Source organism: Limanda limanda, chromosome 17, assembly GCF_963576545.1.
Source record: "Limanda limanda chromosome 17, fLimLim1.1, whole genome shotgun sequence".
In the NCBI taxonomy this organism is placed as follows: Eukaryota; Metazoa; Chordata; class Actinopteri; order Pleuronectiformes; family Pleuronectidae; genus Limanda; species Limanda limanda.
The window spans coordinates 14,996,308-15,009,500 of NC_083652.1; the positions used below are offsets into that span (position 1 = coordinate 14,996,308).

At 45.9% G+C, this 13,193-nt stretch overlaps 1 protein-coding gene across 2 annotated transcripts in view; it reads right to left on the reverse strand.

The window, feature by feature from the left end:
- Nucleotides 1-13,193, reverse strand: part of LOC133022634 (trinucleotide repeat-containing gene 6A protein-like) — a 30,141-nt gene that overhangs the window by 3,626 nt on the left and 13,322 nt on the right. For both annotated transcript variants that reach the window (XM_061089484.1, XM_061089483.1), the window contains exons 4-19: nt 11,752-12,068; nt 11,090-11,137; nt 8,166-10,148; nt 7,834-8,032; nt 7,235-7,719; nt 6,989-7,120; nt 6,639-6,866; nt 4,146-4,337; nt 3,832-3,995; nt 3,152-3,229; nt 2,823-2,990; nt 1,651-1,767; nt 963-1,100; nt 649-756; nt 337-529; nt 79-225 (exon numbers count right to left, since the gene is read on the reverse strand). In XM_061089484.1, coding sequence (XP_060945467.1) covers nt 79-225; nt 337-529; nt 649-756; nt 963-1,100; nt 1,651-1,767; nt 2,823-2,990; nt 3,152-3,229; nt 3,832-3,995; nt 4,146-4,337; nt 6,639-6,866; nt 6,989-7,120; nt 7,235-7,719; nt 7,834-8,032; nt 8,166-10,148; nt 11,090-11,135 — 4,378 coding nt within the window. In that variant the 5' untranslated portion in view covers nt 11,136-11,137; nt 11,752-12,068. The remainder of the gene's footprint in view (nt 1-78; nt 226-336; nt 530-648; nt 757-962; nt 1,101-1,650; nt 1,768-2,822; nt 2,991-3,151; nt 3,230-3,831; nt 3,996-4,145; nt 4,338-6,638; nt 6,867-6,988; nt 7,121-7,234; nt 7,720-7,833; nt 8,033-8,165; nt 10,149-11,089; nt 11,138-11,751; nt 12,069-13,193) is intronic.

Below are 13,193 nucleotides of genomic sequence, written 5' to 3' on the forward strand. Positions count from 1 at the left end.
GTAAAGATATACTCCGAAAATATCAACAGGCCAGTTTGATGCTACAGCTTTTAACGTCATCCTCAGAATAATCTGTACCAGATTTGCTGTTCTGCTCCATAGGCTCAGTAGCCCACAGTTTCTTCATTCTGGACTGGGGAGGCTCTTTGTAGCTCACAGATCCGCCAACACTACTACCGCAACCAACACCCATGTCCATGGATACATTCATGTTAGAGTTCAAGCCTGACAGAGGAGGAAAGAGAAGAATTTCAATATATGGTGGAATCTGACCAAAAAGGTAGTTTACATAGTCAAACACAAGTGACTGAAAATGACTGATAGTTGCAGACATACTTAAAGGGAAGTTGCTGAAGGATCCAAGAGAGGAAGCATCCTTCTGCATATCGGGTGTATTGTGGGACAAGTAGTTATCCAGGTACGGTTTGTGAGGTGGGGGTTGTTTGAGCAAAGAGGGGTCCAGGTGCCGTGAGGGATCCAGGTGCCGTGGGGGCTGCATCATCGATGGAGACGAACCGATAGGACGTGTCTAAGGACCGGAGACAGGAGGTTATAGGATTCAACACCATTTACAGACACTGTACTGTTTCATAACTTTAATTGTGGGCGTAGTGAAGCAGGACTCTGGAGAGATCTTTAGACACACACCTGTTCAGGCTGTCGTCCCACGGGCATGGCTCTCTGGCTCTGGGCCTTCTGTTGCTGCTGCTGTTGTTGTTGTTGTTGCTGCTGCTGCTGCTGCTGGAGGAGAAGACGCTGCAGAAAAACATGATTGTTAAAAAGAACTGTAATCAAAAGCTGTATTCTCTCTCTTCAGCTCAAAGAAACAAACATTTGCCACCGTTGTATTGAGTTTTAGGAAAATATGGATCTTGTCATTCACAACTATAGCTTAGTATAATTCTAAAGGCCACATGGAAAGAGGTACATTTCTTATATTTTCACTTGTGTGTTCACTCTACCTGTAACTGGTTGATCTGGTTAAGCTGCGACAGCTGGTTGAGCTGGGAGAGTTGGTTGAGCACAGCTACCTGCTGAGGTCCAAAAATAGGGTTCAGGCCTCCGTTACCTCCTGGGTACTTCAACAGGGATGGAGGGACCTTGAAACAAACAAGACTCTGGTTTGAATGTGTATTCTTCGACTTGATGGAAAGTTATCGGCTCTTATACGGACTTTCACAGGTGTCTGACTGTTATTTAGACAAATTCATATTTAGACAAATACAGAGATAACTAAATAAGTTCCAATTGCTGCCGCTGCTCAGGATCAGGGCAGACGCAAATTATGCATCTAGAATTCTTGCACTCTGCTGTATTACACTGCCACATGTCCTCCCTCCTCACTGCCCTGTGCTTACTTTATACGTTAACAATAAACACCAACACTAATCAGATGGTATTAGTATCTGAACTGTCAATTATCCATCTCAAGGCTCATAAATGTAAAAAGGACACCATCTGATTTGTCGATAAACAAGTGCTGTCTTGAAAATTCTTTGAAAGTCAATCGGCAAACATTTTAGCTATTTCAGAGACAAGACCTGACATGGAAAAACAATGCAGCCAACAAAAATAATGAGCAGGAGATACAATTATAAGCAATGTTTGCGTGTGTGTATCTGTGTGTGTGTGTCTGTATAGGCATGCTACCTGAGAGGGCAGGATGGGTGGAGGCACTTGGTTACGAAGGTTGGGTTGGGGGGGGACTTGGGACTGGGGGCCTCGGCCCTGTGCTACGCTGCTGCCACCCAACATAGGGTTTACATTCTGAGCAGGGGATACACAAAAGCAGGCATTCTTAAAATTGTCTATTTGCAACAACTTGTAATTCATACTGTTATGAAATAGACAGAAAACCGGTTTTATGAAAACAGGCTTTTAACAGTTCAAAAAGTTTGATAAATACAGGAAATATGAATTTACAGGCAACCTGTAAGAACACCATACACGTAATATGTGGTTTAAAATCATTACAATATACACAAGATCCATCTTAAAACCTAAACACATCACCCTCCTTCCACACTCACCCGTCGAGCAGCCCCAGGACTACAGTGGGCAGGAGACTCGGAGTCGAGACAGGGGACAGGCTGAGCAGAATTGGAAGGGCAAAAGCTCATACTTTGATTGGAGGAGCGCTCATCATAAGCAGAGGGAGAAGCGGATAGCTGCAAAAGCAAGGCCAAGTGCGCAGCAGACGGCAAGCACAGAGGGACAGGAAGCACATCAGCAGCCAAAGAAGGTACAGAGAGAGAAGGAGAGAAGCAGGAATAGAGTTAATTTTCCCGGGAGGATAGAAGATGGAGGAAAAAGAAAGAAATGTAACAAGAGAGAGAAACCGTGTCGAAAAAGCACCAGAGTAGAAGGAGTGAGATGGGGTAAGAAAGAAAGAAGTGATAGAGAGGATGGGAGTCAGACAGAACAAATATAAAAGAGGCAGAAACTACTGCAAAAAGAAAAGCATAGCCAAACCACTGCAGCTATGTACAGGACGACGAAGGGGAATAAGTCATTACTGCGTAATAACACAACCCTTCTAATTAAGCACATAAGGGGTATTTGCAGGTAAAGAATTTGTAATAATAAAACATACCATCACCTAGTGCAAAATGAAATATTCCATTTCAAGTTCCCTCTTAAGATGCAGTGTGTTAGAACAACCACTGTGGGGCGCAACAGGGCTGAGTGAGCACTAACCAGCCAGACATTTGCAGCAATTTACACACATGAGTCTTCCCCAGACCAAACTCATGACCACCACAGCGGTGGGGAGATTAACCTCCATCTATAGTATTGCCCTGGAGGTTCTTGTTTCTGCTCACCTTGTCATAGTAAGAGCTGCGATCCATGGGAGAATCCTTGTGGAGCTGGTGTCGAGGCCCAGGGTTCTTCCCCATAACTCCATTGTAGTCTCCCATATTGCTCATGTCCATGCGCTTGTCCTGCACCATCCCCGCTCCAGTCTTCATGGAGTCGTCGGGAGAGTCTCTCTGCCGGAAGTAAGACAACAACATTTAATCATAGACATAGAAAAGCATAAAAGATGCATTTACTCATAAATTAGACTCGTTCACTCCTAGTTCTTGACAGTTAATAAAGAAATATGGTTAGATGCAAGTAGGTACAGTAAATAATGTGAATTGGCACTTACAGGAAAGTTCATGCCACTGAACTGGTTCATGAAAGGTTTCATCCAGGGTTCATCCTGTTTGTTGACTGGTTTGTTCATCTGAAACACAGAAGAAAAAACATTTCATAATGACGTTGCTGGCTGAGACAAATGAGCGGCTATGTCAAATTTAAGGCAGCTACAAGAATTCTTAACTTAATCACAGTGTTGTTTTCTGAAGCTATGTTCTGATAAATGTTTATCTTCCTGATACCTGGACTTTGTGTATCTGCTGATAAAACATACTGATCTGATACCAGTGGATTAAAAAATGTGTAACAAGTTACCTAACGTTTGTTACCAACCTTGTATGGAACCTCTTATTGCTAGTGTTATAATTGGGCACACTGGTGCCACCCATGAAACTTAAGTTATGCATGTGGTACAAGTACCCATTGCCAATAGCTCCGGTTAATGCTAAACTACTGATACCTTATTTCTTTGCTCTAAAAACAGAACTTGCCAGTGGCAGTAGAGAGAGAGGAGAAGAGATTTCCAGGAAAAGAAAATTGCAGTTTTATCTTGGTAAATCTCAAATACTTTACAGAAGCGGTATGGAATCAGTTGATAGATTCGGGTTCTCGCCGACCCATCATTTTGGGCAGTGTCAGTAAAACTCAAGCTTTCTTTACTTTTCATGTTGCAGACAGAGGTGAACTTACCTTGTTTAGGCCTCTTTGCTTGTAGTTCCAGGTGTTTTGGTCCTGAGACCTGTTGTCCTGTTGGCTGTTGCTCCACATGCCAATCTCCACCTCTTCTTCCTGGTCCCAGCTATTGCCTGACCCATCCTCACCACACCATGTCTCCATGGGCTTGGGACCTGGAGCTATCAGAGAGGAAGGTAGCAGGAAGAAACTGAATCAATCCATAAACTGTATTTGGTCATCTTACTCATTGCATGCACCTCCGACAGGGGAAATCCTCTGTCCTGCACGTCATTTGTCTGATTAACATCTTCTTTCATGTGTGCACTTACCAGACTTATGCTGGCCACCCCAGCCAGGACCAGGCTCTCTGCTCTCCCTGCTGTCCCTGCTGGGTTTTTCCCAAGTGCTGTCGATGGGCTTCCCCCAGGCGGACGTCCCGTTGTCCACCGACACGGGTGGCGGAGGGGCGGGGTCCCTCCATGTTGAGGACTCTTTCTGCTGCTGATATTGCTCACCCCAACCTGAAGAAAAAAGAGGGAGGCAACAGTCAGAGGTGGAACGAGGGTTTGATTATTTGTAGGGCATCATCAACGCACCAATGCATAAAACCTTTCTTGGAAGTCAACGGACATTTTCACATTTAAAACAATGTTTCCTGATCATTGTCTTTCTCTGCTGGAGGGAGCTTCATGAAACAGCCTAGCTCCTAAACCCAAATAACCCCGTGTCAGCTTGCCTATGCAAGTGGCCCTACAGTGTTATTTTAACTCCTGTGGCAATGTAGACATGTGCATTGGTCCCTATACAACTTCAAATGTGAGACTATGTGTGTTCAAGTGTGTGTACAAGTTCAAACAGCTCCTGTTACAGCTGACCACCCAGGCCCGATACTTTCTCCCTCCACAGGAGGCATTTGGTGGGATGCCAGGGATACCTCCCCACAAAAATAGGACATATCATGGGGTGGCCTCTAGCTCCAGTGTCCCTCATGTGACTGGGCACACTCGCACACAAATTCAAAAACACAACAGAGACCTGCATGAACACGCAGCTCACTCGACAAACACTGTGACAGACAAACTGACACATCCATCCATGTGTTATAATTTGCTCACTCGCACAAACAGGGTTGCATGTGCATTTTAGTGTTATTTTGTTGATGTTAAAACAAGATAATGTGATATAATATTATCTATTAGCATCTCACAGCATTACTACATTGCTGGCAGGTGGAGCTTTAGTGTCACTGGAGGGCAGTAGAGCGATCAGCTATATTGGCCAACCTTTTTCTTGTTGGTTTGTGTGTGCATTAGCATGGTTAATATGTTATAATACACAAAACAAAGTTAGCCTGCTACTTCTTAACTTGCTTCGCGTGCAAAACAAATTCCAGTTTTTTTTCTATCACGTTTTGATTTTGCAAGAAATGGATTAGAGTAGTTTTGCTTATGTTGTTGCATCATGTCAGACTTAATTGTGAAAATCAGTGGGATAAAAATTTCTACCTGAAAGAATTTTTGCTGACATTTGCCAAAAATGCAGAAATGTTTATTTTTTCCTTTGATTAAGATGAAAATAAGAAATGTTCAGAGTTTGTGTCATGGTTGATTAAATATGACTAACATATGACATATTGACTTTTTCTTTCTTAGGAATTATAGAACATTTAAGAATTTGTATATTTGTATGCGCTAACAGCCAACTGACAGATTTTTTGACAATTTGAATCTAAAATGATCCTTTTGTGCCAACAAATTAAACCAAAATTAACAAAGATTTATCAAAAGCCTCCGAAGCACTTCTGTTAGTACAGTAGCTGTGTAGCTCACCCCACCCTTCCTGTCTGTTCACATAGCATCTCCAGTTAGTTCGCTAGACTAGCAACCCTGAATAACCCTTGCAGCCACCCCCCCCCCCCCTCAGCCTACTTCTACAGAAAAGCAACCTTTTTATTTTTTTCCATCTTACATTGGAACTGTTCCTATTACCAAGTCACCATAACTCCTCTATCACTCACACTCTCTCGCTCTCTCTCTTTTGTCTTAAACCCAACAAAAGCCTGTGTTTCTACAGCGACAGAATTGGTGGGTGAGAGAGAAAGAAAAAGGCAAATGAGGGAAGAGAAAATCGATGCTCTTAGCATTCCAAAGGGATGACTCAACCTGCTCCACAAAAAGCCCTCAACACAGACAACACTGCAGGGAGGGAGACGGGAGAGAACGGCTGCGTGCGTTTGTGTCCTCTCTATCTTTCTGTGCAAATTGTGTAAGCCTTTGTGTACAATTGAGTTTGTGTGCATTCACGAGTCTGTACAGTCACAATCTAAATCCTTTTCAGACCTTATTCCAGCTATGTCAAAAAGAGCCTGTGGGCGGGACTTTTTGATCCATTCTTAAGCCGTACAGGCGTGCATGTACATGCCCGAGCCGTTTATACCCAGGTTCAAGTCCTAGCCTTTTCTACCTCGTAAATTAACTAAAACAAAACAGAATCTTTTAAGTGCAACCCAGATTCACTAAATGTCACAACTGTACATCTGAGAATCAACAGAACTAGGGAACTGATGGAAACACTGTCATTCAAGAATGTTGAAATGAAAGCATCCCTCCAGGCTGAATACCAGGAAATCTGTTGTAATCAGGCCTAATATAAACAGCGAGCCAGTGTGAGTCAGCAGTGAAAAAGATTCATTGTTTTCACATGTACACACGTGTTACATTTGATACTCTATTATTTGGCTTGAATAAGCAAATTAATTATTAGTAAGTACGTAAATTCAAACATACGGCTGTACAACTGCCTGCACAAATATCCCAACTTACCAGGATTGCAGTTTTTCTCCTGGGCAGGCGGCTGCATGGGCTGGGGGGGATGCATGGAGGTGTGTTGTGGGTGAGGGTGGGAGTGAGGGTGGGGGTGGGGGTTTGGGTGAGGGTGAGGCTGGTGCTGAGGGGGAGGGTGAGGCTGGTGCTGAGGCGGAGGGCCCTTGTTCTCCTGGTCAGATTGGCCGGTCTTGTTCCTCATGTTGACAGATCCTACAGGTTTCTTGCCTGGAAAGACAGTTGAATTCAAATGTTTTGTCATCAGCTTGAATTGACAATCGTCAGCTCAAAGGGAGAAGTCTGGAATTGCATCTGATTCTTGGTAACAAAGAAAAAGATAAAGTGTTTACCAGGTTCTCCCCAAGCTGCGGTGCCATCATCGATCTCCATCCTGCGTCGTATGGACTCTGGAGAAGGCTCTTCCCACCCAGAAGACACTTCCTCTTTCTGAGGTCCTGTGGGTATGGGGCCGCCCTGCCAGCCTGATGGGAGAGTGAATAAAAGTGCAAGAGTGAGTAATCAATTTAATGTCGTCCCACTAATCCCAATAATCTCTAAACCATGCAACTAGGTGAAACGTGGTTCCTCACAATTACCTGAGGGCCTGCTGGAGCCTTGGTTGCCTCTGGACATGTTGGGTTCGGGACCCTTTCCCCACTCGTTGGAGGGCTTGGGAGTCGTCTCACCCCAGTTCTGGGGCCCGTGGTGGCTGTTCTTCTGCTGCTGCTCACCCCAGCTCTGGCTGTTACTCTGAGAATTGGGTTTGTGGGCTGAGTCGCCCCAGTTGGAACCTTGGTTTGAGGTACTCTGATCTTGAGTATTTGATCCTCCACTCCCGACCCAGGTGTTGCCGCTGCTGTTGTTTGTGTTGGCTCGGCTTGAATCATTCCAACATCCAGAGCCAGAGCGGTCGCTGTCGCCTTCCCAGCCCGCTGAGCCAGCAGTTTTTTGGGGCTCCCCCCAGCGATTGTTGCCTCCTCCTCTGACACCTTCTCCACCGCCACCCCACCCTTCAGTTCCATTACCACCGTTGGAACTCCAGCCCTGCTGCGCTTTGGGCGCATTAGTCCAGGTATTGGATCTAAACAAAAACAATTATGATCAGTCAAACATAAACATCAGACAATAGTTTTTATGATTAAAAAGGCAAAGATAATGAAATGAGAGCTGGAGAAAACATAACGGTGTTAATCACCTGTCATCTTTGTTATAGTTGTTGCTCCATGTGTTACTATTGGTGTTGCTGCCCTTGTAGCTGGATCCATCATTCCAGCTACTCTGCCCACCACCTCCACTCGCTGAGACTTTGTTGTCCCAACCGGAGTTTGGTCTCTGGTCTCCCCAGCCAGAACCTCCTGCATCCTGTCCTGAGCTGTTCGGCCGACCACCCCAACCTGAAAATAAATGAAAGGGAGTGGGTTATTTTTTTTTTCCATTTTCTGTTCTGCAACACCTGGTCCTGTTATTCAATGTATTGTAAATATCAGTACAATTCAATCACACAAAGGTTTATCAACATATCAATACCTCCAGAGGGCTGGGAGGGAGCTGCCGGTCCTGCTGTGCCCCAGCTGGAGCCTCCACTGCTGTGCTTTCTGTCATCTCTTCTTGGACCCTGGGGCTGATTGATAATTGGAGAATTCACGTCCCAGGTGGTGTTTTGTCGTACGGGAGTCTGACCCCACCCGGTGTTGGACAGAACACGGGGGTCCACATCGACCCGGGGCGGGGCTGATACTACTGTTGGAGAATGGGTACCTTTTCTGCGGTGTAGTCCTTTTGACTGGCTGTCTTTGTCTGAGCTAGATTGACCTCCAGAGCTTTCTCCACTTCCCTCACTTCCTCCCGAGCGACCCCAGCCTCCAGTGACACTCCCTACGCCTTGGGTTCCACCTACTCCACCTCCCATACCCATGGCGTCATCCTCTAGGCTCTTCCAGCCATTGTTGGCTGAGCTTCCTTTCTGACCTACAGCATCTGTGCTGTTACCAGGAGCTGCTGATCCCCATTCTCCATTTGACATCTTGTTGTTTGTTGTGGAAGAGGACGATGAGGTTGAGGAAGTAGATGATGCGCTGCTCCCCCAGGGACGAGGGATCCCTGCTGGAGGGCCCATCGTAGTTTGGTTCCCATTGCCTGGGCCTGTAGAGCCTGGGATTTGATTGGAGCCAACACCCCAGGACGAGTTGCTCTGAGGCTGGTTTGGATTATTGGCAGGCCCCTGGTCCCAGCGCGGGGCCCCAGTGTTAATGTGGTTATTATTACTCTTGTAAGCAGCGGTAGAGGAGATTTGGGGGTTTCCAGCCTGCAATAAGGCAGGATTTTGTGGGTTCACAGTGTCTGCATTTGGGGGGCCCTTGTCTCCAGGGTAGGTAGTTGCGCCCCAAGGCGTACCGAAGGCCCCAGCAACCCCCGGCTCTCCTTGGGGGTTCTGGGGGGCTGATGAGGGGTTTCCATTGGCCAGCGGACCCCCATTCCCTCCTCCAATGGAACCCCAGGAACAATCTCCACTGAGTTGGGGTGAGGCGGTAGAGTTTGGTGGACTAGAGGTCATTGTGGCATTAGTAGTAGTAGTAGTAGTATTCATCATAGTGTTATTTGGTCCATTGGATTCAGTGTTAAGGTTGGTAGACTGCAGGCCACCATTTCCACTGTTGCTGCTTGCTGTACCATTACTCATATCAGTGACTTCCATCATACTGCTGTTGTCTGGAGCTGCCATGCCACCCCAGCCCAGCAAAGGGCTCTGTTGGGGGGCTATACCCAGTTTGGAACTTATCCCCGGGGGCCTTTGGGACCCTGGGCTTGGGGTTGGATTCTGGGGCCAGGCACCGTGGTTGGCATTTGGGTTTAAAGTGTTTGGGTTTAACCCTCCGTTGATGCAGGGGGTGCTTCCACCTGTGGTAATCATGTTGCTGCCTGACTGGGTGCCCCATACACTACTGCTGTTGACGAGCTTGATGTTGTGGCTACCCATGTTATTGCTGCCAATACTGCTGGACCCCGCCACGGAGTAGTGGGAGGACCCTGTGATATTGTTATTTCCAATATTTGCTCCTCCACCAGTAACCTGGCGACTGTTGCCGTTGCTGTCTCCATTCACAGAAACGCCAACCATCATTGCAGACGTCACCGGAGAGGGGGAAGAGGCCGTAGAAGACACAGAGGAGGAAGCATTTGCTGACATCATCATCACTGTTGTCACAGCAACAGCAGAGAGGTTTTTCTCTGAGCCGATTGAGGAGCTAGAGTCAGCGTCCATGCATTCTGATGCCAGCTCAGGGTCTGATCCTGACCCACAACCAGAAGAGGAGGAAGAAGAGGAGCAAGAGAAAGAGGAAGAGGAGGGAGGCCAGACAGAGGAGTTGGTTGAAGAGGGGATGTTGGGTTTGTCGGTACTTCCGTCCACTAGGACTTTGCCCCAGTTGCTGTTGCTATCAGTGCTGCAGGGAGAGCCAGAGGACCAAGGGGAAGGCTCATACTGCGAGTCCAAGCCAGGATGCTCCAGACCTGGGAAGATAAAGGGTGGACATGGCAGAGGAAACTATTAGATTGAAGATTTCAAAAAACATTTTAGAATTTATGTATGAATCTAATCAAGCATTCAAGAAAGGTGTTAATTCCACTTTGGTCTACGACATTTAATCACAGGTGTGGCTTAAATTCCCTCTACCATGGTCGCTTTTTATATTTTTATATCCCCCTTCCAACCTTCAGCTGCCCAACTGTTCTGAACATGATCAGCGCCAGGTCTGATCCTGGACACAGCTGCCACCATTTTGTCAACACAGCATGACCCAAAAGCATGCCAAAGCTATAAACTAGGAGTCAGGGAGGTGGAGGATGACCAACAGCAGGAGAGGAGGAGGACATTGGGGATGTGGCAATTATGTGTGAAAAGAGGAACCGAGGATTGGAGGAGGGAGAGGGAGAGGGCAAAGAAGACGAGATGGTGGCAACTGAAAAGGGACATATTTTTGCTTTAGATATAAAGCTTGTCTGCATTTGGCATAAGTCCAAAGGTATCTGGTTTTGCAGATGAGTCACAGTGGCAAGTCTAGGATTAGGGTTACGGAATGTGGGACACTCAAAGCATCCGCTCTGAGGCAGTTTCCTTCAGCTCAGCTCCCGTTCCATTATTTCAATACTAACTTTGATGTAACAATTTATGTTTAGGGTCTTGACCAATCAGTTGCACAAAGTGTCTCTGACTTGCAAAGCCTCTTTCACATGCAGTGCTGCTTATCGTGTTTGTGTCCCACGTCTCCTGTTGTTTACTTTCACACACTATCACTCATTCATCTCTCTTTCCCTCTCTCTCTCTGTAACATCAGTCAAGGCCAGGTCAGACTGTGTCCCCACATTCAAAGCAAACTGCCAAAGTAAGGCACTGGAAGAAAGAATGGAAGGCAGAGGAATAAGGGGGAGGAAAGAAACCCATGTGTCGTCACCTGTTTGATTAGGGGAGTGGCTGACGGAATCCCGAATGGGAGCCATGCCTGGAAACAGAGAGAGGAAAGACTGTCAAACAGGCTTAAGGGGAGTTAGCGACAGCAGGGGGGGAAAACAGACAGAGTGAGGAGTTGTTAGTTAGGACTGATAGGTCATTCACTTAAAATCAGGCAAACAGATAAGAGCAGTGAGAAGAGCTTGCAAGTAGAGAGTATTAAGGGTTAAGACACAAGTTAGCAGGTGGTTATTCAAATTATAATACGAAGAATAAAATATATATTCAAAGTTTGTATCATGATGTCATGCTTAGCAAGACATCACATTAACATATTTCTGCAACATGAATATTGTTTCTGTTTTAGCTGAATATTACCACAGTGATAAATGTTTAGAGCAAACTAAAACACAAGTAGTCACAAACGTAATCATCTAACAGTTTCTTTGTTGATACAATAAAAGAGAGAAGAGGAAACTCATCAGGAGTTGTGGGCAAAAACATTTGAACATTTGCTGCCATTTAAATGCAACCGTAACCATTTCTTTGAATGTGAGCAATGGCAGACAGGGTGCTTGTGCAGGCTGGTGTTCCATAATGCATTTCAAGATACACACGGATCTCCAACAGTGTGCTTGAGTTCTTATCTTCCTTTTAATAATTTACCTGTCAGTGTGGCTTGTGGCTGCGGCTCCTGGCTGTGCAGGAGGGCGTCCCTGGGCTGAGTGGAGAACGGGTGACCTCTGGATCCCAGGTCGACAAAGGGGAGGTCAAAAGTCGAAGCTCAGGAGGACACAGCCTCAAGGGCCTGAAGTGACAAGGCGGGGCTTATCAGAGCGGGCAGAAGGCTGACCAGGCCCCGTTGGCATCGCTGAAGACTGTATGTGTGTTTGTGTGTGCACGTAAGTGTGTGAGCGGGGAGGGGGGGGGGGGGGGTGGTGGTTTGGATTTAGGTCTCTGCCTCAACTTGGTGTGTTCCGGCACTGCAGAGAACAACAGAGAAGAAGACAAAAAAGCAAGGAGGTTGGTTAAAAAAAAAACATACTGCATGGACATTATCAACAACTTTACAGCAAATGATTGGTTTGTAAACCACTTAATAATAACATCGCCATCACCAGTCTAACCAACAGCAGTTTTTCAAGTCTTTCTAGAGGGTTTCAGGCGACTGTGATTAAATCATGTTTCATGCGAATGTCTTAATATTTATACAGTCCAACGGGATTCAGACGAGCAGATGACAGGCACACAAGACTCAGAAGAAACACTTCTCTTGTGTAATTTTTTTCAGGCCTATTTGAAATCTAATGTTATGATTTGTATCACCAGTAAACACAAGACGAGTATGTGATCAGACCACATCATGCAGTCAAGTGGTTTACTTTCTTTTATGAGTTTGTGATAAAGTGACATTTGGAGGGTTGCCTTGGTCTTGTGACAAAGAAAACTATGAAAAAACAGCCGAATCTAAAGTTATCATCACAGATATATTTTTTGAATCCCTGCGAAAGAGAAAACCCTTTCTTCCACTTCCAAAAAAAATTTAAACTGTAGCTTTTCTTTGGCTTTTTTTAATGTCGTCTCTGTGATCAACAATCCCTACCGGCATAAAACCACACACGCAGATGTTTCTGATTCAGATTCAGTTCCCTTGAGTGTGAGATAAACACGTGAGTCAGTTAGGTATGTTGGAAAAGTAGCATGAAGAAAGAGAGTAACGACCCTGCACACCTTCTCCTCTTGAGGGGGAACGATTGTGTACGAGTTGGGACTAGATTAGGGTTATACAACGGGCTTAAAGCTAGCAGCCCTGCCCTCAGACGCCATGGCGAGCAAAACCACTTATCCTGGAGCTGAGAGAGAAGCAGTGAGCAACTGCGAGGAAAAGACAGTAACAGAGAAAGAGGACAAAGGCAGGAATCAACAGAGCGGAGAGGGACACAGACATCCTTCAGGGGAAAGTGGACTAGTGCATTTGACAGCAAGAAGAAAAGTGTGTGTGTGCGTGTGCACGTGCCTCCTGACCTTTTCTCGGTGCAGGTTAACAAGTGTGTTAGCCCTCTGTGCCTGCTGCAGCAGTACACAGGTCTATTTATAAACCCTGCGTT